Source organism: Labrus mixtus, chromosome 16, assembly GCF_963584025.1.
Source record: "Labrus mixtus chromosome 16, fLabMix1.1, whole genome shotgun sequence".
Classification (NCBI taxonomy): Eukaryota; Metazoa; Chordata; class Actinopteri; order Labriformes; family Labridae; genus Labrus; species Labrus mixtus.
In genome coordinates this window covers 18,924,924-18,951,627 of record NC_083627.1, presented here as the reverse complement: position 1 = coordinate 18,951,627, position 26,704 = coordinate 18,924,924, and the positions used below count along the sequence as shown (strand labels likewise).

At 40.5% G+C, this 26,704-nt stretch overlaps 2 gene segments (V, D, J or C); one reads left to right on the top strand and one right to left on the bottom strand.

Moving 5' to 3' along the window:
- Nucleotides 1-5,339: 5,339 nt before the first annotated feature.
- On the bottom strand, nucleotides 5,340-5,867 carry LOC132990998 (Ig kappa chain V region 3381-like). The segment is given in 2 exon segments: nucleotides 5,340-5,690; nucleotides 5,798-5,867. Coding segments are annotated over 2 exon segments (387 nt in total).
- An 803-nt stretch (nucleotides 5,868-6,670) lies between these two features.
- Nucleotides 6,671-8,222, top strand: LOC132991515 (Ig kappa-b4 chain C region-like). The segment is given in 2 exon segments: nucleotides 6,671-6,683; nucleotides 7,747-8,222. Coding segments are annotated over 2 exon segments (339 nt in total).
- Nucleotides 8,223-26,704: the final 18,482 nt, after the last annotated feature.

Genomic DNA, 26,704 nt, shown 5'->3' with positions numbered 1-26,704 from the left:
AACAAAAAAACACCCTGAGCTGTCACATGTAGTTAACTGTACATTTTGTCTTGTCTGAGGCATTAATTGAACACCTTTCTATTTCTCCTATAGACACAGTGTGGATTATTGGTGACTTGTCTGTCGAGGTGCCTAGAGAGCTGCAGAGACAGAGGAAGAAACCTGAGCCTCAACAACATCTGCATTTGTTGGTTCTTCTGTTGTGGACTTCGGTTGCTTCTCTTCAACAGCTCGCTGCGAGGGAGGTCTCCCCCGGATGGCCTGAGTGATGACACCCACAGGCTGAAAGCTGGAGCTGAGGCGTGTTTTAAACCTCCTGACAAATCGTTACACTGCACCCGCCTGTCAAGCTGGTCAGCTACACGCCTTATTGTGAATAACTCTTATCCTTCATCAAATCAAACGACCCCCGTACAGTGTGTGTCGATCGAGACATGAGCTAATCAGACCTATTTGTTTGTTTTGTACCAAGCTGTAAACATGTTAATCTCTGCTGCTCGGCTTTTTGAATGTGGTTTTTCAGATTAAAGAAATATTTCAATATAAATGCACTCCTTTATGTCTACTTATGAGTATACATTTCAGATTTGAATTGACAAGACTAAAATGTGCATTAATGCTCAACTCAATAGCTTAGTAAGTCTACTTTTACACAACTTTTTATTCTTTTGACATTTTTTTTTACCAAATACTAATGTAGTTCAAAATTTGCCCTTAAACACAGCCCCATTCTTAAATCAAGATACATGGAGAGTAAATAACTTGTGAATAAAAACACAGTTAAAAATCTTCTAATCCATCTAAACTGGACAAAGGGTTTTAAAATGGGAAGAAAATGGTTTGATTGCAAGTTGTTTGGAGGAGATCTATTTTTATTTGAACAGCTGAAGCATGATGCAAGGTGCAAATCCTCCTCCTTCTTCTGAAGCCTGTGGATGATGTACTGCTGTCTTATCTGCTGGCCATCTTCTCTCACCAGAACTTCGACTGTTGAAAAGTCATTCTGAAGAAGCTCGAGCATGTGACATGGATCCAGGAGAACATGGACTTTTAGTGCGGGGTCTTCAGGATGGCAAAGAAAGAGAAAATATCAGTTATTCATTAAATCATTGTTTTGTTCTCATCTATTTTTCTGTATTCATCTGTGTGTAAGAGCACATTTATAAATTCAACAGTACTACCCAGACAACAAAGGTACAGTATTCAGGTAATCAACATCTATTCAAAGTTAAGAAGATAAACCTTATTGTAATCATGTTATTTTCAGCTCTCTCACTCACTTGCACAATGATATTCCACATCAAATTGTCTCAGATTTTGTGTGAGGAAAGATTAAGCAATTTATTGTGGCTATTACTTCATCTTAATATGAAACAAATATAACCTGAATTATTTAAATCATTAACAGGTCCCAACTCTCTGTGCTTTAGTACAGAACATACAGTAGCTCATCTGTTATTAACATGAGCTCGGTACATGGCTGTATTCTTCAAACTATTTCTTGTACTTATTGCTTTATATCTTATTTTCATTCCATATGTTATTTATATTTTATATTTCTACTGCTATATTCTTTGTAAGAGCATCTGTAACGATTAAGAACTATATTAATAACCAGATTAAAATTACCTGAACTCTTACAAAGTGAATTTTTTTTAAATTTGGTAACAGTTTGCACAAATCTTAAGACACTACGTCAACCATGTAACATTGATGTCATCCTCTATAACCTACACAGCATATTAGGTTCAGTTGAGTTAACTTTATGTTAAGTACTGACTGATAATTACTACACAAAGTTTGTTTTTTAATGTCGACATTTACGTGGAGTATAACATTCATCATAACGTCAGATAACCATATTTACAGTCTGTGGTTAACCACCGAGGTGAACCTTTAGCTTCTAACATCACACAAACTCATTATTTTTAACAACAAACATTTCCAAACCATTGACCGTAAATAATGGGCTACACTGAGTACAGTTAGCCGACTGGTTTACAAGCTAACGCTAAACAAGCTAGGTCCGTAAATATAAATACCGACACATGAGTATGCAGTAAATATAACACTACTATATCACTTACCGAAAAAAACTGAAGCATCAACTTGTTGGATGGTCTGTTAACTGCACAGCAAGCCATGTATGTTGTCAGATATGTGTTAAACAAACTCTCCAAACGAAGTAAAAAAGACGAGAAATCAGACGGATCAAGCTGCTACCTAGCCTCCTGACCTGCTGACCTGACAGACAGATGCAGCATGCAGAGCTGTCAATCAAATCTGCCACATCCCTTATATGGGCATAGCCGTTTCCCTTAATAAAATCAAATCTGACGAGTTGTAAAAAAATTCACCCCCCCCCCCCCTGGTAAAAACAGGCTTTTTTGGCTGTGGGCTTATGGCACTTCCGCCGCTTCTGCAGCCAGCCTCAAGCGGAACCTCGAGGAACTGCAGTTTTTTGTACTTCTGCATTGGCTTCATTTTTCGAGACCGGAGGTTGCCCCTTGGCCGGGACACAGTGGCATCCATTGTCCGGATTTTTCGACAAGCCAACAGGTTGGATATTTTACAAGGCTTCTCCTACTGCAAAGTGTAAATCAATTTACCATGTATTACAGGAACTGTATGCCTCCGGTCTCTCATATGTAACTGTGTTTTGTCTCTCTAAGGATTCAACATCTACCTCCCTCAGGGGTAAGAAGGAAGCTCCTAAATGAAGAGCAGGAACTTGCCATTGTCAACGTGGTGATTTCTGACAATAAAATAAAACTGAAGGACATTCAGTCCAGAGTTGTAGAGGACAACCTTGTCTTAGGAACATTGTATCAATCAGCATAAATCCATTTCTCAGACTCTAGCTAATCACAGAAGCCATTTTCACATATGCACTCCGGATAATATCTAGATAATTACAGGAGGAACACTCCTGAGATTCTCCCGACCTAGCCGTTCACATGTGCTCCTCACAGCGGGGGGCTATCCCTGTCAGAGGGGAGGGGGGGCGGGGGATTTCCCGAGGTGATACGTGAGGTAAATAAACAACGCGGAAGTAGCGGCCGTAGCAACAGAGTCCGCTACACAATGTTATAATGAGAATATTTGCCTTTATATCAATGCTATGTGTAATCCAATGGAATGACAACATCCACAACAGAGAGGAGAACAACATACTGACGAACAGAAAACATAATGCAGCCGTTTAATTACGTGCACGGAGATCGTAGTGGTGGCGTGCAGACACTTTAGGCAGTAACTGTATATAAACGTCATTCTCTTTGTGTGTGTGTGTGTGTGTGTGTGTGTGTGTGTGTGTGTGTGTGTGTGTGTGTGTGTGTGTGTGTGTGCATCGGGGTGAAACTCTGCCGTGCACAACACAGAGAGCAGAGGAGAATTGTAAACGCGCGACCATGTAGAGACAGAAATGACATGACGTCGTGTAAATAAGATAAAGAACATAAGGCTATTAAGTTTGTTTAATGAAAGGATGAGGTATAGACCTGTTCTATATGAAAGGTATCCTCATGACTTCTGTTGTGATCTCTCGCTATATAGAAAATAAAATGAAGTTGACCATCAAGGGGGGCGGGGGGTGCCATTGGTTGGGCGGGCCGCCCCCCTAATATAACGGTAGGGGAAACACTGGTCTGAATGAAACAACTATACAAAGTTCATTTTGAAATAAACAGCGAGCGCATCAAAGAACTCTGTGGCCAATACATCCAGGTAAGGTTATGCAATACAGTCATTACTGTACTATACATAGTGTGTTTGCAGTAACCTACTCTATAAACCTGGAGTACAGTAGGTCTACAGCAAAGCATTTACACACACTGTGTCTGATTACTTTCAGAGAGTCATGGAGAAGGAGGCAAATCAAGTCCCACATGAAATGATCTACATTGACGAGGCTGGCTTCAACTTGACGAAAAGGCGTCGGCGTGGAAGAAACATAATTGGCAAAAGGGCCACAGTAACCGTCCTGGGCCAGAGAGGAGCCAACATCACCATGTGCGCTGCAATCTCCAAAAATGGTGCACTCCTGCATAAATGTGAGATTGGCCCCTGACCACCTTCTCCTGTTTTTAGACGACCTGCACAAAAGACTGGTGGCAGAGGCAGAAAGGGGACAGGTGGGAGACCACTTGCCAATATACTGTATGTGATCACATGGGACAATGTGGTATTCCACCATTCCTGTGCATTCACAGCCAGGTTTGACACCCATCCGAGGACGATGTCCCTTTTCCTTGCCACTTACTCTCCTTTCCTCAACCCCATTGAGGAGTTTTTCTCAGCCTGGAGATGGAAGGTTTTTGACCGTCGCCCACAGGACCAAATGTCCCTCCTGGATGCAATGGATGCTGCATGTCAAGACATCACAGCTGAACACTGCCAGGGGTGGATAAGGCATGCCAGAAGATTCTTCCCAAGATGCCTTGCCAGAGAATATATCAGGTGTGATGTGGATGAGAACATGTGGCCAAATGCAGAAGACCGGGCAGATTAGAAGAGGACTTTTTTTTCTTTCTTTATTCTTCTGTGGCTTTTTCTGTTTGTATATTTTGTATTTTCACATACAGTAATACAATATATGGCAGCTATATTGTATATTTTTGTTATTTTGCAGTAATGTCCTGTTGCAGATAAAGCCTTTACTGTAGCAATTCTGTCTCTGTCTTCTTTTCTTCATAAACAGTACATTCTATAAAGCTACTCTGAGATGGGTCATTCCTTTTTTGTATTACATTTCTGCAGCCAAAGAAACAAAATGCATGCATTTACTAAACCCAACAAAACAAAATGTAAAGAGGCTTTAAAAGAAACTGCAGTGCTAAGCACAATCTTTGATCAAATATGTCTATTGTATAAGGGCAGATCTGACACATGTAAAGTAATGTAGTTCCTGTAATTCCATCTGATGTTCATGTTTTTATGACATTGTGCTGTGATTAAATGTTTATGTTGGAAGAGGACATGTGTTAGTGTTTTGGAAGAATGATTCTATTTTGAGTGTAGTGTTTTGGTGGACATGGTGTAGTGTGTGAGTTTATTATTTTATTTTGAAAATTAGTGTTGGACTTTAGTTTACAATGTGTGATTTTGAGCATGAAATGAACTGTTTTGCCATTTGTGTGTTGTAGGTGTGTTGGTGTATTAAGAGTTTAGGAAAGTTGTTAAAGTATTAGAAAAATTATGTGTGTGTGTGTGTGTGCGTGTGCGTGCGTGCGTGCGCGTGTGTGTGCGTGTGTGTGTGTCCTCAGTGAAGTGTGTCAGTCTCTGCAGAAACATCCAGCTGCAGCAGTCAGTTCAGTTTCTGTTCAGTGTGAGTGAGGGAGGTTTTTGTACGACGCTTTTTCACTGTGTGAACACCCACTGACTGTTGATATAGTGTGAACTCTGACAGTAGTAAACTGCTGCATCTTCAGTCTGGACTCCACTGATGGTCAGAGTGAAGGCAGAGTTTGATCCACTGCCTGAAAAACGATCTGGAATCCCTGATTCTCGAGTGCTAGCACGGTATATAAGCAGTTTAGGAGTTCCTCCATCTTTCTGTTGGTACCAGGCTAAATAGTGGTAGCTGCTCCAGACATAAACATTCTGACTGGTCCTACATGAGATGGAGACGGAGGCTCCCAGAGCAGAGGTCACTGCTGCAGGCTGAGTCACTGTGACCTGTCCTCTGGACTCTGAGGATACAGAGACAAAAACAGAAAGCAGCATCAGGGTTTAGTGGGCTTCATTTCAGAGGGACGGATGTTCATAGAGGAGAGGAGTTTGATTCTCTGGACTTTACCTGTGAAGCAGCAGCAGAGGAGGACAGTCCAGATGAGGACGCAGATCAAAGTCATGTTTTTGATGATGAGGACGAGGATTTCTGTTGCGATGAAGGACAGCTGTCAGTCATCCAGTGTTCAACTGTCAGGACTATAAACTCTCCCAGAGCACTGGAGCATGGTGCTGCTGATGCAAAGTGGCTCTCTATGGAAATGTTCTGACTGACTCCAACAGGGATCACTCTCATTACTCTGTTTATCAATCAATCAATTAATTATACAATTAATTAGAAAACTTTCAAAACAAATTTAATATGATTTCATGTTCATGCTTCTAGAAACATTTATTCTGATATAAATCACGATAATTAATAATATTCTTGAGAAAATGATTTAAAAATAATTTAAATATCTCAAAGAAAGACATTCTTTAATTTGTTATAATCTTTTTAAATTCAGTTTTCTTTTGGTCTCAGAGGTCTTGCAGGCAGAGACTCATTCAGGTGTCTGTGTTTGTGTCAGAGTCAGAGAGCCGTGTGTCTCTACAGCGAGAGGTTTTTGTACGACGACTCCATCAGTTTGTATCACTGTGGTACACGTTCGGTGGAGGAACCAGACTGGATATTGGAAGTAAGTCACATATTCATCTTTTTATTCAATCAGTAAGTTATTCTGGTGTCTTTTGTCTTCATATTCAAGCCTGGAGGAAAAGAAAATACTGACCTTTAACTTTTAAATATCTTGTTTTAGAAAGAATAAAGACAACATTTGACTTTAAAGGATTTCAGTTGAAAACAGAAACACAGACTGAATTTAAATGAAGGTAAAATGTTTGAAGCCAGAGTTTTTATTTGTTGGGAAATAGATGATTTTCACTCTCACGGTAATGTGACATGTGGCGTTGTGGTAGTTTGAGTTCAGTGTGTTAAAGTCAGAGAGCCGTGTGTCTCTACAGTGAGAGGTTTTTGTACGGCCGCTCAATGACTTTGTACCACTGTGGTGGACTTTTGGTGGAGGAACCAGACTGGATGTTGGAAGTAAGTTTCTGTATGAATATTAAACCTAATGTTAAAATATAGATTTTTATATTTGATCCACATAAATCACACTTTGACAACCTCAGAGACAGCTGCTAAATAATGTTCTATTCATGAGGTTTTTCTAACAATCGATATGGACGCCTTAATGACTGAAACAACTGAATGAAATTTATTTGTCATTAACATTTATTGAAAATGTTAAAGCAGCTGTCTCTCTGTTTATTTGTAATATTTATCATCGTGAAACTAACTCTAATGAAATCGTGTTTTTATCGGTCCTGCTTTACCGTGAAGGTTCACTCAGGACAGTTTGATTTCTGTCACACTGAAACATAAACAGGTTGATATTTAACAAAGAGAAGTGTTTTAAATGTTTTCCTGAGATTCATTTTCTGACAACTCTTTAAGGTATTTATCTGATTCAGTTGTTTGAATGAACCGAACAAAACAAACATAAAGAACGGTGTTTTAAAATGCACGTAATCTCTGATCTCTTTATGCGTCTAATTTAGACATTTTTCTGATTTGAATTCACATGAAGAACATTTGATTGTGTTCAGTTGATTCTCTGTTTTAGTTTTTTTTTTTTTTAACCTACAAACTGTTTTAAAAATGTGTTGCAAAGTTTTTGGATTATTTTGATGGGGAATGTTTGTAATGTTTTAGATTTGATTCAGATGTAGTTTAAATATATTTCAGGTCGTTCTGTGTGATTCTCTCTCTCTGTGTGCTGATGTGCATGAGAGGCTTCTTAAAGGGAAGTGAAACAATGTGTGAGTGAGTGACCGGTGGAGCAGAAAGAAACATCTGACAGAAACTCCTAAAAAAAGAAAATCAACTCTCAGACATTAAAGGTGTCCTATAGGGTGTGGTGTTTGATTGACAGTTGTGTGCTTCCTGTCCTCTAATCTGATTGGTGTCTCCTATAGGTGATGCGCGTCCCACCCTGACGGTGCTGCCCCCCTCCAATGAGGAGCTGGAGCAGGGGAAGGCCACGCTCATGTGCCTGGCCAACAAGGGCTTCCCTTCAGGCTGGAGTCTGGCCTGGAACGTGGACGGCAGCAGCAGCAGCAGCAGCTGGGAGGAGAGCAGGAGCCCTGCGGTGCTGGAGAAGGACGCTCTCTACAGCTGGAGCAGCACCCTGAGGCTCTCTGCAGACCAGTGGAGGAAGGTGGTCTCTGTGACCTGTGAGGCCACCCAGGGCGCCCAGGCTCGAGTCACAGAAAGTCTGAGTAGAGACCAGTGTTCCCAGTAATGACTCACTGGGACTCTGCTGCTGGTTTTACTGTGATACTGCTATCTCTCTCTTTATTTCATGTTTCTAAAGAATAAATATTAGCTTGTTGCTTCATATGTGTGTGTATTGTTTCCTGATAATCTGTTCATTAAATCAATGAGAAATACACTTTTTGTCTTTTTCAATTATTTCAAACGTGTAAAAACGTCTTCAATCAATTATTCAGAATGTAAACCGAATTAAAGCAAATTTAAAATATTTTGTATCATGAAACATCTTCATAATAAACAGATATACAATATATAAGTTAGGTTTTTCTAATAATCGATATGGACGCCTTAATGACTGAAACAACTGAATGAAAATCATCAAATCAGCTTTCTTTACTGAAAATGTTAATGACCAGGACTTTAAAATGTCTAGTGGTTAATGTTTATCAAAAGAAAAGAGGAAAACATCTAAATGAATGTGTTTTAGCTCAAAGAAATATTTTAAATCTGTTAAATCAAGCGTGATATCATCAGCATAGAGAGATTTCAAGTCAGTGCTACTGCAATTTAAACACTCAAAATATTTACAAACTGCAAAAGTAGAAAAAAGTAGAAACTAAACTACAAAATTAGTTTTATTAGGATAAAATGTACGTGTGTGTGTAAAGATAGATAAAAGATACATCCGACAGATGGGCTAGAACTCATCATCAGTGATGTTTTCTGGGTTCATGGGGGGGTTCGGGTCTTGTAACATAAAACACCCTTGTGTATTCATTGAAAGAATTAAAATAGATAATCTTCTTAATGTGCAGAATATTTAGAGTTTATAGTTTAAATTGATTTTAAACTATACTGTGTTTCATGGAACTTTGTTTTAGTTTCTCTGCAGCTGTTCAGTCAGATCAGTTCCTCTTCAGCTGACGGAGGTTTTTGTACGACGTTGTATCACTGTGTGAACGGGAAGCTGTAACCCTGCTGACAATAATAATCTCCTGAATCTTCAGTCTGGACTCCACTAACAGTCAGAGTGAAGTCAGTTCCAGATCCACTTCCACTAAAACGAGCTGAAACTCCAGACTGACGGCTTGTAGAATAATAAATCAGGAGTTTAGGAGCTTCTCCAGGTTTCTGAAGATACCAGTGGAGATGAGTACTAACACTTGTGCTGGTTTGACATCTGATAGAGACAGTCTGTCCTAGAACAACAGACTGAGATCCAGGAGTCTGAGTCAGGAGGATGTCTCCTGATGAACCTGAAGAAACATGAAAAAAGGGGAGAAGGTTATCGAAACGGACGGAGAAAGATGAACAACATCCAAACAGAATCTTTGCTTTCTTAACTTTAGAGAGAAACGGTGGAAAAAAGGTAAATGCAATAACAGTGATTATTGTAGTGAACCTGGCCTCACCCTGAACAAGGAGCCCAAAGATGACCAGGTGTAGAATCAATGACATCATCATCATCGTATGTCAGCGTCTCTGAAAGGCCTCAAACAGCCGCTGATCGACACCGGCCTCTTAACGTCCGAGAGCGGAGAGGGAGGACAGATATGCAAACACACAGAGTCAGTCAACTGAAGCGAAATATATGAATCTACCTCAAGCAAACAATCTAAAAAATATGAATTTAAAATTCAAAGAGTTTGTCAAGCTTGATGAGGAATTTTCTCCTCAGTGGATGATTTTAAATATTAGAGTTTATAAATTTAATGATCAATGCAGTATGATAAAAGGTAAATATAATAATAAAAAACACATGAGGATATCAATAAAAAACTTTTAAAAAAAGAAGATCAGTAGAGATATGGACAATTTGAATCGATTAGATTAAATATATATGCAGTATGTTTTTTGCAAAGGATTTGGGTTCATGATTTAAACATAGGAGCCTGTTGTCATGACCTAACGATTCAAAAATGTGACTGAAAACGTACATTAGTTGACTCAAAGCTTTCTTTGCTTCACTTCCAGAATAACAAACAGCAACTCTGTGTATTTGAACAGATTTGCTCTATCTGTTTTAAACATTAAGGAATTGATTCGAAATCCATTAGGCCTATGTAGAATTTATCTTCCCAAACTGTCTTTTTTGTAAGATGTCGTCAGTGTCACTTTTTATAAAGAAAATATGTGCATTGTTTTATTAGTGATAACCTCAAAATTAAAAAGAAAACATGATATTTTGCATTTTTATTGCCAGACTTGCAAAAATAAGTATCGTGATCCGTATCTTTGAATGTGTTCTTAGAAAAACTGCTGCAGCTTCTTGTTACTCAGTCATGCTCAGCACAGTAAGACTTTCACATGTGTATCTTGAGAACTGAAACTGTCTGTTTCCACGGATCAGCAGTGATGCATTTCTGTTGCCGTGGTTACTCAGTTTCACCCGGACGAGAGGAGGACCAGCAGAACCGGCAGCTTTGACTAAACGTTTTCTCGTTTATTTTTATTTTTCTTAATGTGGCTCAGTTACTGTCAGTCCAACAAGTGTTAACAAACTAACAAATAAAAGTGAAACAAGTAAACAAATAAAGAAGAAGGAACAACACTGTTACATTTAACACAAAGTGCACGTTGAAAAAGGAATTGAGTAGCTCTCTCATAAATGTAGGCCTACATATTCACTCCAAACAGCTTCTTTGTCATGATCTCAGCTGTGCCTCTTCTTCATTGTTTCTGTGTGGTGTGTTGCTGTTCCCCTGTTTGTGTCATTCAATAAGTAACTATAACCATCTCATGTTTCTGTGTCCTAGAATTACTCAACCTGACAGTATACATGCCTTTGACATACTCTCACAACTTTCATAGCTGTTAGTTTCGGGAAAATATCTTAACACTTAACTCCTTTGTTTTATTTATAACCTTTCTCCTTCAATATTTCAATTTCAGAGAGGTGATTTCATTATCTTTGTAGTTTAAGACTCCAAACTGTTTCTTGTGTCTTTGACATACTCACAACTTTCACAGCCGTTGGTCTCTGATAATATTGGGCCTTTAAACATGGGTATTCCTTTATGATCCACACGGGGGCGCCAGTCCTCCAATTATGGAGAGAGTCACCCTGCAGAGCCAGACCTCTGTTTCCTCCATAGTTTATCAGTCTTGCATGCTTTACGTGGAGAGACAGGGCAGATACAGATAATTAAAGCAGCATCTTTACAACACTGGGGAGGCACACTGAGCACACTTTTCTTCAAACATTGCCAGATTCACCGTGGTCTGCATCTTTTCACCACAAGCCTGCAGAAGTGTAGTCCTATCTCGTGCACAGAGGGCCCCCTTGTGGCAAATTTAGGGACATCCTCAAAAATCACACTGACATTTTTGAGTATTCATACAAAATAAAGACACAAATAAAAAATAGTTTGTCACACAGGCGCTCATGTGGAAGTGAGGCGGGGAAGTGAACTCTAAACTCAAGTACTACATGGAGATTGTGTTGGTAATGCCAAGTGTAAACTCCTGCTCTTACTGTAAGTGCTGTCCTTTTGTTGTCACATCGTCCAGGAGGGATGCAAGGTGTGAACAGGACAGATAGTGGGTGTGATTTGTGTTTATTTTGGTGGAGTGTTGGAGCTGACAACAATGCTCAGACTGATGAGGGCAAATATTGATATCAAAGTATCTTGTGCTCACGGTTAATTATCTCGTGCGCACAAGAAACTATCCCTTAAGCACGAGAAGGTTTTGCGTGTGAACAGGGGCGTGTCCAGATTATTTGACCCGGTGGGTGGAGGGGCATGGAGTTTGAGGGGGCAAACCCCACTAATGATATGTCCTTGTAAGTAACACAATTTGGCAACATGTCTAAGATGGATGCTTTAGGGACTCGACATAATTTATAATAATTTACAGTACTTTGAACTCAAACTCTTGTGAACTGTCTAACTTGCAGAAATACATTTATTAGTGATTAAGTCTGTCACAAGTTAAACCGCGTACACACATTTTTCCTTGGAAATTTGAATGTGAAGGGGAAAATATTCATTTACAACTGAAAGCACAGAAACAGAAACAAAATTAACTTGTAAAGAAAACTATCAGCAGCCTGTTGAAAACAGCCAGAGTTGTTGATTTCTGAAGTCCCGCCTCTGATTAGAGTAACAGCCAATTAGGCTGGATTCTGGGTTGGCAGATCAGATGTCAAAGGGGGGCCCATGCCGCCCCTCTGGACACACCCCTGCATGTGAACAAGATACTTTTTGGTGCTCCCTTGCAAAATGTTCACCGCAGTGATAGAACATCACGTTAGGCCAGAGGGCAGAGAGAGACACATGAACCAAGTCATTTTCATATCAATCCGAAACACCATTTATTAAAACATCAAACCAGGTAATGTACATCAAATATTTCCTGATGTTGTCTTAACCCGTTACAGTCATCAAAGGTGCTGCAGCTGCATCCCGTTAGATTCACTGCTCTGTGCTTCATCCTGTGAAGAAAGTAAGGTGACATTAACAAACGACCCAAATAAAACTAAAACATCTTTCTTCCCAGATCTCAAACTATGAAGTAACTTTGACTTTATTATAACAATGAACAGCTCGAGCTCTTAATGTGAGACAGAGGTAGTAAAACATCAACCGTTTACACACATGCAAATGTTCTGACAATTTCAGGCAGGCTGCCCCTGAAAGCTTCCTGAGTTGTTCGTTCACACATGCACCTCAAAGCGAAGACTATCCCCAGACCGGGGGGGGGGGGGGTTATTTGTATTTCTTCCTCAGCTCGTCCTCCTCTCAGCTCTTCATCGTCCTCCTCTCAGCTCTTCCTCCTCTCAGCTCTTCATCATCACCTTTACAAACTGCTGCTGAGTCGTCTTCGCAGCAGAGAAGCTGGTTTGCTTTCTGTGTCTTCGACATCACCTTCACAGTCCCTCTGCAGACACCAAAACATCAGTTCAGTTTAAAAGAAACCCAATCATTACAAACTGCATCAAGTTAATAATGCACATTTTATGAGCACAGGGAGAAAGTGACTTCTCTTTTTGTAGTTTTTCTTTAGATGAAGAAATAAAAACATTAGATTCAGTGTCTCCTCTTCAAATCATTTTTAAAGTTTAACAAGAATGTATTTCTCTGATTAAAGTTTTAAAGATTCAGTTTATTCAACTTGTGGCCCGGGGGCCTGACGAGGTCTCACTTGGAGGGGATCCGGGTTGGAGCTTTTACAAAGCGGTTACACATCCACACCATGTTATAGGACATCTGAGGGGGAACCAGCCAATAATACGATTCATATTGTTATGAAGAATCAAAGGAATGCTGCCAAATAGCTCTTTGGGATAAACAAAGCAAAATCATAAACATGAAGACAAACCTTCCATTTCCTTCGGCCATTGAACTTTTTGACGTTCTTCATGTTGATGGATGAGTGATTCCTTTTGGTCGCCTGAGTACAAGGCCGGATTAGTACCCCCAGGGGCCCCTGGGCACTGAAGCTCATGTACCCCCATCGATACAATTAAAAAAAAAAACTTTAATTACACATGATTGGTTTGCTAGCCTGTCGCTGAGCACAGATATGCTCATTCAGCAACGCCCTCCTTTACTCTTAACACACATTCATACATCTTAACCAGAGGTCGTGTTAACCGAATATTCTTCGCCTTTGACAATTTTTTTTTGACAATGACGGAAAAATCTGAAGGCTGTCAGTCATTTTGATTCTACAATTCACTTAGCAGACGCTTTTATCCAAAGCGACGTACAACACAAGCAAGGATCTAGAAAAAAGGGAACAATGTCAGTAAGAGCAAACGATCAGCTTTGAGTCCGATTGGACACACAGGTGCTGACAGGAAGTGACCAGAGGCAAAGCACAACATTGACAGCATTCTTGAGAGCTCTAATCAGTATAGAAACCATCTTATAAGTCCTCGTTATCAAACAAAAACCATTGTCATTATCCTCATCATCATCAATAATGATCCAAGTTAGTAGGTATTCATGAAAGAGCTGGGTCTTTAGCTTTTTCTTAAAGGTGCAGAGGGACTCTGCAGATCGAATGGAGTTTGGAAGTTAATTCCACCACCGGGGGGCGACAGAGAAGAGTCTAGTCAGCGTCTTAGGACCCTGTTGTGAAGGTTGGATCAGACGCCTTTCATTGGCAGAGTGTAGTGAGGGGAGGGAGTGTAGACCTGGATGAGAGAGTTAAAGTAAGGAGGAGATGTTTTTGTCGCTGTTTTGTAAGCGAGCAGCAGAGTTTTAAATTTGATGCGTGCAGTAACTGTGTGCCAGTGTAAGGAGATGAACAGCAGAGTGACATGTGCTCTTTTAGGAAGGTTGAACACCAGTCGTGCTGCTGCATTTTGTATCATCTGCAGGGGTTTGACAGTGCATGTAGTAAGACCTGCCAGTAGAGAGTTGCAATAGTCGATGTGTGATATCACAAGATCCTGTACCAGGAGCTGTGTAGCATGTTCTGACAGGTAAGGTCTGATCTTCCTGATGTTGTACAGGGCAAATCGACATGACCGGGCAATCGAGGCTACTTGAACCTTAAAAGTTAGCTGGTCATCAATCATGACACCCAGGTTCCGGGCAGACTTTGTGGGCATGAGTTTGGTTGTTCCAAGCTGGATATTGATCTGTGGTTGCATAGAGGGACTGGCTGGGATGACAAGGAGCTCAGCCTTAGAAAGATTGAGTTGAAGGTGGCGTTCATTCATCCATTTAGAAATATCAGCAAGGCATGCCGAGATTCTTGCAGAGACTGTAACATCGTCTGGCGGGAATGACAGGAAGAGCTGGGTATCGTCAGCATAGCAGTGGTATGAGAAGCCATGAGAGCGGATTATTGAACCAAGTGAGCTTGTGTATATGGAGAAGAGAAGGGGACCAAACACTGACCCTTGAGGTACCCCTGTGGATAAGCGGTGCACTTTGTACACTTCTCCCTTCCACGACACTCTGAAGGATCGCCCAGAGAGGTAGGACACGAACCAGCAGAGGGCAGATCCTGAGATGCCAAGTTCAGAGAGCGTGGATAGGAGGATTTGATGGTTGACTGTGTCAAAGGCAGCAGACAGGTCTAGCAGTAATAGAACTGAGGACTGACCCGCAGCTCTGGCAGCTCGTAGTGATTCTGTTACTGACAGTAGTGCAGTTTCAGTAGAGTGGCCCCGCTTAAAGCCTGACTGATTTGGGTCAAACAGATCGTTTCTGGACAGGAACTCAGAGACTTGCTTAAAGACTGTGCACTCAAGTATTTTTGACAGAAAGGGCAGAAGAGAAACCGGTCTGTAGTTTTCAACCTGGGCTGGGTTTAGTGTGGGTTTTTTGAGTAGAGGGGTGACCCGAGCTTGCTTGAATGCGGTGGGGAACACACCCGTTGACAGAGAGGAGTTGATGATATGCTTAAGTGCAGCATTAAGCGGAGAGGAAATGGTCTGCAGGAGGCTTGATGGTATTGGGTCCAGAGGTATTGATGGTATTGGGTCCAGAGGACAGGTTTTGATGGATTAGTATCACCGGGTGTCCACCACTCCTTCCTAACTGTCACACAGCGCTGTCATCAACCACATGTAAAGCACCTGCAGTACACCTCCCAGTCCAGTTGGTGGCGAGTGTGCATAATTAATTACCGTAAAGTCCGGAATACAAGTTGCACCGGTATATAAGACGCACCCTGTCTTAGAGAGAAACAATTTTTTAAATTGTTTTCCTGCGTGATGATTTATATTGTGTTCAGTGATGTCTACAACGTGCAGTTTCTGTGCAGCTGTGTCGCTCTTTTAGTTCCGTCTGTTTTCACGTTCGGGAGTTTGCTCTCCTACTAGCTACAGTACGGTAGTTGAGCTCTCAGCCTGCAGGGAAAGTTGTGAGGCACAGACTCCTTGCTTGCGAGTCGCGCTGCCCGACCCCGCCGGCCACTCTTTAACTTTAATATAGGACTCTTTAAATCAAAAGAGCACCCCACAAGGTTTATTTACGGAACAATATACCACTTTTTTTGTAAATGCATGATTATGACATCACGAGGGAGAAAAGATGTGGAAAAAGTCACGCAACCAGCCTGGTCTGTGTCGCCGTCTTTCCCAGCACAGTGTGCACTCAGCTTTCAATACACAATGAATGGGGATGGGTTTTTAATCACGTCATGTCGCTGTGATAGGGCCTGCTGCCCTGCTGTAATGACGGCGCGTGTTTCAACGCCGGTGTATAAGACGCAGCAAACTTTTAAGACGAAAAAATAGGTATTAAAAGTGCATCTTATTTATTTATTAGTTATTGTTTTCTTCTGTAGGCTTTCTGACCTCATGTGCAAGACATCGTTGTCTAGCCAGTGTTGCAAAGATGGCGACTTTCTCGCTAAATCTGGCGACTTTTTATGTCAAAAGCTACTAGCGACAAATCTAGCAACTTTTTCTGGTGTTTTGGAATCTCTGACGTGAAAGCAAGTATCGCAATTTACTGTCCGCAACGAGCAGCGGGTGCTGCCGTGAGCCCGTCCCAAAGAACTCACAGGTGGTCAGTCTCACAGTAGCCTCTCACAGCAGTCCCAGCTGCAGTCAGAGCAGAGAAGAGTCTAGCGGTTGGTTGTTTTCATAGCATGGTTAAGCCATATAGCTGGTGTGCTTCGGCACGGTACAGTTTAGGCACGAGCACAAGCACACAACGCTGACAGCCTTCATTCAGGAGAAATCCCTGAGTAATACAGACTTTTCATGTGAAATAATATTCCAATCTATAAAGTGAATTGCAGTTTGCTAATCAGTCATCACTTTTTTAGCCATCTGATGCATATTTTTTTCCCCACTCCCATTGCGGAGGGCCCTTACATGCTCAGGGCCCCTGGGCACGTGCCCGGATTGTCCATATGGTAGATCCGAGGTTGACGATTAAGGTTTATTTTATCTATTTGTAAAATGTTTTTGATGCTTAAAACATAGCAATATTAAAGTCTTAGCTTAAAACACATTCAAAAGCAACAGATGGTCTTGCAACATGAACATGACGAACACATGGCCTATGCCAAAACATAACAATGAGCAGATAACCATAAATATATATTTGTCTTTTTATCCTTAATGTAAAGTACATTGAGCTTACTTATAACAAAATGTGCTTTAATCTTTCTTTTCTATTCTGTTCTAACACTTCAAAGAAAGCATAAAAAATCCAAGTAACACTATAAAGTCAAATTTGTAATCGCTCTGATTAGTTACTAGAGGCTTATTTGAAATATGTTTTGCATCATATAATGCCCCCTAGACATCTGAATCCTGACTGAGCATGCAAACTTATGATATGCTAACTATTTTGCTGGACATTAAAATACGATTCATGTGCTTGTTTGCAGGTCAGGTCAGACTGAGTGGCCTCTGTAAACTGTTAAGAGTCCAAAAAAAAGGCAGCGCATTGGCAATAAAGTACAAAGTCACAATGGAGTACAGCAGTGGGGTTTGTTACAAAATCCTGTTTGTTGGCACAAATGGTTATTTCTCAAATTTATTTCCAAAACATAATAATAATATTACACAGAAAAAACTACAATTAAGCATGTTGTACTTAGAATGAAGTGGAAAAGTTTAAACCCATTTAATGACAGCATTAGGCTGCCCAATATTTATCTAAAGGATCATTTTAAAACAATGAGAAAACAAATGCAAGTGGAAAAAGTGCACACACAACAGTACTCAGGATCTATAGAGATCAACTTTAGTCCAGACAGGAAATTGTACAAAAGACTCACTAACATAAACATTTATGTTTTTTACATTTTACATTTACAGAACTAGACCAAACTCATGTATAATTCCAAGCTGTTCAGGTGCTCAGATGAGGTGAACCTCTCCACTGTAGCACTCTATGTAACTGTTGCAATTATTGTTTACCTTATGTAGAAATTAAGAATTAGGTTGTATTTAAGTTTAGTTTTGGTAGAATAGTTATACGTTTAAATTAATCATTTTATTAAATACAAGTGACTTTTATTTTGGAGTTGACTTTGATGTCGCGTTGGACTGCTCTCGCGGGATCTTGATTTGCAGCGATGCAGCGGGTGTCAACAGTATGGCAGGCGTGGACTCTCACTGATTAAAAGTTGGGCTTCACAATTCTCTCTTATTAGCATGCAGCCAACGAGGTAGTTTGATTTCATTTGTATTTTGCTTTTGGTTGACTGTTGTTGCATTGATCACATGCTGTACGTGTTTATGTGTGCCTATATTGTTTAATACTTGTCATGTTTTGTACCGTTTAGTTTTCACGGTGGATTTGAGGAAAGCTTCGAATAAACCTGTTGCAAGAAAGCCACTTGTGTCTGCTGTGCTTGGAGGGAATTATAGTGAAAACTCGCACTGTTTATCGACGTGAGTGGACATTAATTGACGATCGGTGGCAAGATCACAGCGCTGCATCGGGCATGTCGGAGCCTGCAGAGCTGTCGGCAAGGACTGAAGGATGAGCACGCACGCACACACTACAGAGAGAGAGAGGGAAGTAAAATGACACACAGTTTTAAGAGCATCGTTTCCAGAAAAATCCATTAAGAAATTGGACACTAATAAGTAAAGGGTTGTCTAAGAAGAAGGATTCTGTAACGGTTTGCTAATTTAATTTAATACTGTTAATTTAAAGGTTAAAGAGATTTATTTACAAAGGTTGGTCAAAATAGTGATCTAAGATGTCAAAGACAGATGAGCCTACAGTTCAAGTGAGGGATAGTGCAGATAAAGGAAAAGATGGTGATGCTGAAGACCAACAAGAGGGAGAGCAGCAACCAAGAAGAAGCCAAAGAACCAAATACTTAACAGAGATGGGTAAAGAAATGCAAGATGGCAAAATTAAAGGGCTTCAACAAAGGTTCAACTACATTTATGACAAATGGAAAATTCAAGTCAAATCATCGAAGCAGTCATTATCCAAATCAACAGAGCCTTTATCTGAAGACTTGCTTAAGGAAATCATATGTGATGTCACAAGTCTTTCTGCAGATATCCAGCGTGTTTATGATGAACTACGCAAAGTCTCAGCTCCAGACCAAGACATTCGTCGAAAAGTAGATCGGTGTGTAGAGAGTTGCTAAGTGTAAAAAGCCACACACCATTGTTACCACCTGGCTCATGGCAGGTAACAAAGGAGGGAGGCCACACATAATTACTCATTCAAATAATAATTTAATTAACAAAAGGGTCACATATATACATACATATATGAAGGTCATCCAGTTGACAATAGACCATAGACAAAAAATGTACAGCTGAGAGAGTGAGCACATCTCTTGGGCAGGCCTAAATAACCTTCTGTAGGCCTACTCAGCTGAGCAGGCACCAGCTGACGACCCTCCCAGCTCCACTCACATCCCAACTCCAATCACCTGGTTAGAACACAAGGCTGAGAGACAGGAAACACAAAGACAGACGGACAGAGTGGGAGCAGAAAGGGAGGGGTCGTCACACCATCGCTGAGGAATTAATACTGCCCGCCGCTGTTGATATGGTCTCTACTATGATTGATGAAGCAACAGCCAGTAAATTAAAAACTATCCCTCTGTCAAACAATACTATTGCAAGACGTATTTATGACATGTCAAAAGACATCGAGGAGCAGCTTAATGACAAGACAACCGTTTTGCCCTGCAGGTGGATGAAGCGACCGACAGCAACAAGGACTGCTTATTAATAACTTATGTCAGATTCATCGACGCTGATGATCTGAGGGAGGATTTGCTTTTCTGTAAAGGTGTGATGAATAGAACCATGAATAGAACAGCTGAGCTGTTTAATATCATCGACACTTACTTGAAAGAGGCTGATCTGACATGGAACGACTGTGTGGGCATCTGCACGGATGGGGCCCAGGCAATGGCAGGGAAACGGGGAGGGCTGCAGGCGCTCATCAAGCGCGTCTCCCCCGACGTGCAGTGGACGCACTGCATGATCCACAGAGAAGCGCTCGCTTCTAAACAGCTGAGTCCTGAGCTTATCGATGTGATGACAGATATTATTGCCACGGTACACTTCATAAAGACTAGACCCGTCAAAGCCCAAATTTTTTCTGCTCTGGTCACACTGCTTTATTGTTCCACAGTGAGTCCCAGTGGCTGTCACGTGGAAAGGTTTTGTCCAGGGTGTTTGAACTGCGGGATGAGATCAGAATCTTCTTGGAGGAAGAGGGGAATGAACTTGCCCACAAGTTTAAAAACAACAACTTTCTCATGAAACTTGCATATCTCAGTGACATATTTCAAAAACTCAATGAACTAAATCTGCAGATGCAGGGCACCAAGACACACCTCCCACAGGTGGCAGATAAAATGACATCTTTCACAAGAAAACTGGAGATGTGGGAGCAGCGAGTTACAGATGGGAATATAGACTCATTTGAAAGCCTGAAATCATTTATTGAGGTGAACAAGCTGCAGAACACAGTGATGTGTAAAAAGCCACATCTCTGCCCTTCAAACACACTTCCAAAGGTATTTCCCACTGCAAGATTCTGCAAAATATGACTGCATCCGAGACCCTTTCAGTGCAACCCCAGCTGATGACTTCAGCACTGCAGAGGATGAACAGTTCATCAATGTCACCTCAGACTCAACACTGCGGCTGCAGTTCAAGACCAAGACATTGTCTGCATTTTGGATTGGAGTAGGAAAGGATTACCCATTGCTTGGCAGGAGAGCTCTGGCCACACTTCTCCCATTTGCCACATCCTACCTATGTGAGATAGGTTTTTCGGCAGTTGCGTCAATCAAGACAAAATACAGATCAAAGCTAGACATTGAAAATGAACTGAGAGTGGCTGTCTCACAGCTGCAGCCCAGGCTGGAGAAGATCTGTAGCACAAAACAAGCACACACAAGTCACTGAAATTCTTGCAGGAGAATGGAGCTTGAAAGAAGATTTTCATTAAGTTTTTCAGAAGGAGCTGTTTACTTTCAGAGAGTCAAGAAATTGTTAAAAACAATTCTTACTGTTGCATCTTAAAAAAGTGTTCAGTTGAATGTTGCAGTCTTTATAGCTGCTTTAGAATTGGCTTGATATTTTTGTTTAAGTTTAATCTTCACACGTTGATGCTGCCATTCTTTTTCTGTTTTGGCAAATCTCAGATAAATTCTAAAAATACAGATATTTGACTATAAAGGATGTTATTGTCAGTATTTTTTGTATACACACACACACATATATATATCTATATATATATATATATAAACACAAAATGTATTCGGTAACGTGTGGGGGGGCCCAAAGCCATTTTTATGTTCAAGGGGGGGCCTGGCAAAAAAAGTTTGAGACAAAGGACATCTATATCTCCAGGTGTTTCTATTCTTAGTGACAGATCTGTCCTCTCAAGATAACGGATGAAGGGAACTCAGATGTTTTGGAAAAGTGACTGTTTACCCCTGATTCTATATGTATTTTTTTCCAAGGGCAGAGTTGGATATGCCGGGCTGCGGACATCAGACGGGCGTGAATGGATGATGTGACACAAACAGCACCATCTGCTGGATGAGTGCAAGAACTACAAATATACCTATAAATAAATATAAATAGACTATGGGTTGTTTTTTGAGCTTTATTGTTTAATTATTCTGTTCATTTTTATGATATATAACAACATATGATTTCATTTTTTTAAGCTTCATTGTTTAATTATTCAGTTTCATTATTAGGAAGTGTTTACTGTTGTGTTCCTGTAGCCTCAGGAAACCGTATTCAATGTGAAGAAATACAAATATAAACTTAGAATTAAATATAAATGTGAATAACTTTAACTAGTATATTCATTTTTAGCTTTATTGTATTTATTTAGTTCATTATTATGATATAATTATTGTTATAATCAATGTCAAAGCGTGTGCTTTATTAAGGAAAAGAAATACAAATAATAATCCATAATTGCTCACTTAACAATGAAAAGGTGGAGGCAACAAACTGCACGTCATTTCCTCTGACGCTTTCATTCTTTTGCCTTGATAATCCTAAAATATGAAACATATAGCACTGCACAGGAAACATGACAAGGAGAAAGCAGAAGCTAAGAAAGAGGACAGATATTATTCATTATAATTATTATTATTATTATTATCTTTACTTTTGTTTTACAGTTCGAATGTGGTGTTTGGGTCCGTTCTTTCCCACACCACTAATGTTCACACTCATTTCTGTGTCTACCTATACTATGGATGTATTGCTTCAAATGTGCTGTTGTGCCTTTTAATTGCGAATGTGAACATGCATCCAAGAAAACTCAATAAAAATAATGTTGAAAGAAAGAGGCCAGAGATGAAATCAAGAGGGCTAAGCTTGAATAGAAGAATAAAATAGAGGACACATTTCACAGTAACAACTCAGTGTGGGTTGGCATGAAAACCATGACCGGCCAGAGCACTAAGAACAATGGGGGGATGAAATCAAACACAGAGCTTTCTAATGCACTGAATGATTTGTATCTATGTTTTAATGATGAATATGATTTTACAAAGATGCATAGTGACTTGTTCAACATTAAGTGACAGTACTGCCACCTCTCAAACTCAGTCTGATAGAATGCTGTCAGATCCATGTTTAAAAGATGTAACATGAGAAAGAGCCCCGGACCAGTATGATCACTGGAACATTTCTTAAAGAGGTCATATTATGCCACTTTTGGGGTTCGTATATTTAATCTATGTACCTAGTAAAGTAAGGCAAAACGAGCCATAATGTAACATTTCAAACGCCTGTCACGTCGGTCTTTTTATGGTTTTGGAACAAATTAAGGCAACACGTCTGTTTCAAACTAGACAAAATCACTTATTTGAGGTTTTTAATTAAAGAAAACTCGGAACATGCAGCTACGTTGAGATTGATTCTGGCGTGCTGTGACACTCGTAGTGCTTTCAATGTTCTACCTCTAGATTCTGAGCATAAGCGTGCTCAGAGCTGTGCTTATATTTACACCCATTTCTAAGTAAAAGTACAAGTTGATAAATCCCACTCTTTGCGTGGGAATGTTCTCACGCACACATTACACACTGTTGATAAATGAGCCACCAGGAGTACGCCTCACGTACGGAGCCAGTAGACGCTTCAGTTTTGATGCATTTACAAGAGTGTACGGACAGTGGACGTTATCACTCCCTCTGTCTCTCTCTTTCTCTCTGATGCTGATGTGATTCTGCTCTCTTTTGCGGTCTTAACTCTCCGCAGGAGTCGAGAGGGATTTCTTTTTAAAAGGGAGTTTTGCTATGTTGAACGCAGAGACTTTTAATACAGAGGCTCTGGTTGCACAGAGCCTGAACTCTCTCACTCCCTCTCTCTCTCTCTCTCTCTCTCTCTCTCTCTCTCTCTCTCTCACTCACTCTCTCTTTTATGAATAAATGAAAAAATTAAATAAGAACAGGTGGGATATATACTTGGACCCAGGTATCGTCTTTGTGTGGGAAACACTGCAGACTAAATATTCTCAAACAGGTTGTTGGTATAAAGTTGTCATTTTTATTGTTCAGTACTTCAGTACAGCTTGTTTAAAAGGAGTTCTGTCACATGAGTATGTCCATGTGACAGACTTTGCTGTGCCAGACTTGTCATAGTCCCCTGGATAATCACTTGTGACCGGAACAGTTGAGACAGGGTGAGTAATGTCATGGAAAAAATATTTTAGTGAGAATACGGATAAAGACCGAGAACCAATCGTCTTTGTGAGGTTTTATTCTTACAGGGAGTGAATCTACAGAGTGTATCCTAGTGATTCAGTCTGCAGAGACACACAAATGACAGACAGAATGTAGAGCCCCTTTATACATGTCAGGGAGGAAAACAAAAATATTGACGAGCTCTGTTGGAGAAGATAAGCCATTTAAATGCAATCAACCTATACAGAGGAAAATCAGATGACCATTGTTGAAAGCTCAGAAAGAGTTATGCAGTTGTTGAATTTGTTATTGTTTTTTCCTTTTATTATCATTTGATTCTTTCATCATTTAATACATAGGTCATAAAGTCAGAACCTTTTTCTGCTTTCAACATTTCCTGTTAAACTTACACACACTCGTAGTGCCTACGCTCCTGTGAGGTCAAGATAAGTGTGCCATACATTGAAGCAAGGCCACATAGGAGCTCGTAGGCGTATAGCGTTTCTGAGTATCAGCTCTTCTGTGTATCTGCTCGGTTCACGGTCTTCGAGCTGAAACCACATATGAACTTGGTATTACCTATGTCATGAACTTGGCATGACCTGTGGAAGCATCACGTTTCTGCGAACATGCATTGTTGAGGTGTTACAGGATCTTGAAAAAAGAGAGACTTTTTGGCTATAAAAACCCTGCAGAAAATCTGATCGGGGTTCCTTTTTGCTTTGCTAAACGAATCCACGTCACTCTGACTTTTGAAATCCCATTTTGGGACTTAGTCTCTGAGCCAAGATCTTTTAAAACCTCAAGTGTCTACACTCACAGGTTTAGACTTTGGTCTTTGAGTTTTCATTTCTTTTTATATTTTTCTTTTACTGTTTTGTATTTGCATTTGGAATATCATTTTTATATTGCATTTTTAAATACATTTTCGGAAACTTTTTGAAATCATTTTCTGACTGAAATCATTTACACCACAAGGACTGGAAGTTCCCCTTAAGGACCCCGTGTACCTCGGAAGTTTTGAGCAGCCACACCACGGCACACTTGTCTTATTGATTTATATTACACACTTCATACACACCTAACATCCTAGCGAGGGCAGTTCACAGTTATTCCCTCTCTGGGGGCTAATCTAGAGTCCTATACCAGGGGTTATCCTTGAATCTAATTATTCTAGAAATGAATGTTAGGCAGATAATCCTGGGGCTGTGATTATAACTTGTTCATCCGTCCTCCAAAGGGTGTTAGAGGAGTAATTTTACATAGCTCTAGTGATGTGTAGTTCGTGAACGATTCGTTCAAAACGAACGAATCATCTGGGTGAACGAACTGAACTGAATCACTTACTGAAAAGAGTCGTTCATTTCTCAACTTCAGTTGCGCTCTCCTCTCTCCCGTCTCGTGTCTCTCTCTCTAGACCGTAAGAGTCACTCAAAGCCCGCCCTCCCTCCTCTCCTCAGTCAGTACAGTGTGTGTGTGTGTGTGTGTGTGTGTGTGTGTGTGTGTGTGTGCTCTCGTTCTCGTGTGTGAGCTCTCGTTCAGTTCGTTCACTAAACGAACTGAACGAGAGCTCCGACATGAATCACGTTCACTGAACGAACTGAGAGGAGGGGCGGATCTCTCGTTCAGTGAACGTACTGAACAGAACGGTCGGGGAAAATAAATGTGATTGTTTTAGCAGCTTTCAGTTTGCACACTGTAACTTTATCCAACTAAATTCTCAGCTCATTGGTTTATTATTCACCACCGGCTGTTCTCAGTACGATCGCGAGCAGAACTAAACGTTCGGCCGTGTTTCAGCTTATTAAATTCTGATTCACAGACAGAGCTGCGGAGAAGTACTGAACGATTCGGTGAACGAATCTTTTGAACGAATCACTTTACTGAACTGATTCTAGTGATTCAGTACACTGAAAAGAACTGCTTTTCACATCACTACATAGCTCCTTCCACTAGGAAAGAGTAGACTAGCAGGTTGGTAGGGAGTGAGCTCTCATTTAGTTCAATAATTAGTTAACTAATGTGTGGTGAGCTTCCCTTAGCTATAGTAAAGTTATTCACCCCTTTTTGCATGTCCAGGACATGCTACACCATGCAGAGTCATCCTTGTAGATTCAACGTTCATCAAAACACATCCACAGTAGAATCACATGATCTTTACAGCTAGTTTACTCTAAACAGCATTTCTTTTGAAATGTCAGACAGTTCACAACAGAATTATTTTAACACATCTGCTAAATACATTTTTTCCCATTACATTCCCTCTTTTTGATTATTCACAAATCATCATCAAGTACAAACACCACCAAATAGGAGTTCAGAACATGTTAGGCTAAAACATAGTTTAAAACACATCTTCATAAACAAGGTGGAGAAATGTAGCAAGAGCTTTTTCTTTTCTTTTTCTTTCTTTTTGTGAACATAAACATTCAATGTTATAGCTAATCAAAGTAGAAGAGGATGGATAGGAATATTTACACATAATCATCTTTCTCAAAACTGTCAGAACTAGAGTCAGAGTAACAAGAGATGGGATAAAGATCAGGAACAAGGGCAAGTGTAATCATGTGTGCAGTGACGGATTTGTCAATCGTTCTTAAAACTAAGCTCCTAACACAGGGAATGATGCAGCAGCCACAAAGTACAAAGAGGCCTATAACTGTTATCAAGGCTGTGAAGCTGGAGCTGCTGTCTGAGTGGCTTGTGAGGTTGGTGTCAGTATCAATAGCTGTGTATCTCTCCATTTTCTCATGTTGGGCTTCATACCACAGAATGGGAAATACAACCATAAAGGTTAGCAAGACTAGACAGCATGTTGTCCCACGAAGGCCGCACATGCTGAACAGTTCCGGGTGCCACGGACGTCGTCGTTCCATTGTTGACTGAAGTCGTTGGTTCTGCTAAGTTGATGCTGTAGTTCCGTCAGCGTCGTCGGGAGCTTCTTCTGGTGCAGGCACTTTCTTACAATGGCTGGCGTGGATCCAAGTAGCCCTCTTGGCCACTTTAACTGCTGTGTGGGTGGTTAAGAGGATCTGGTAAGGACCTTGCCACCGCCTGGAGCACCAATTCTTCCGGCGGAAGTCTTTGACCACG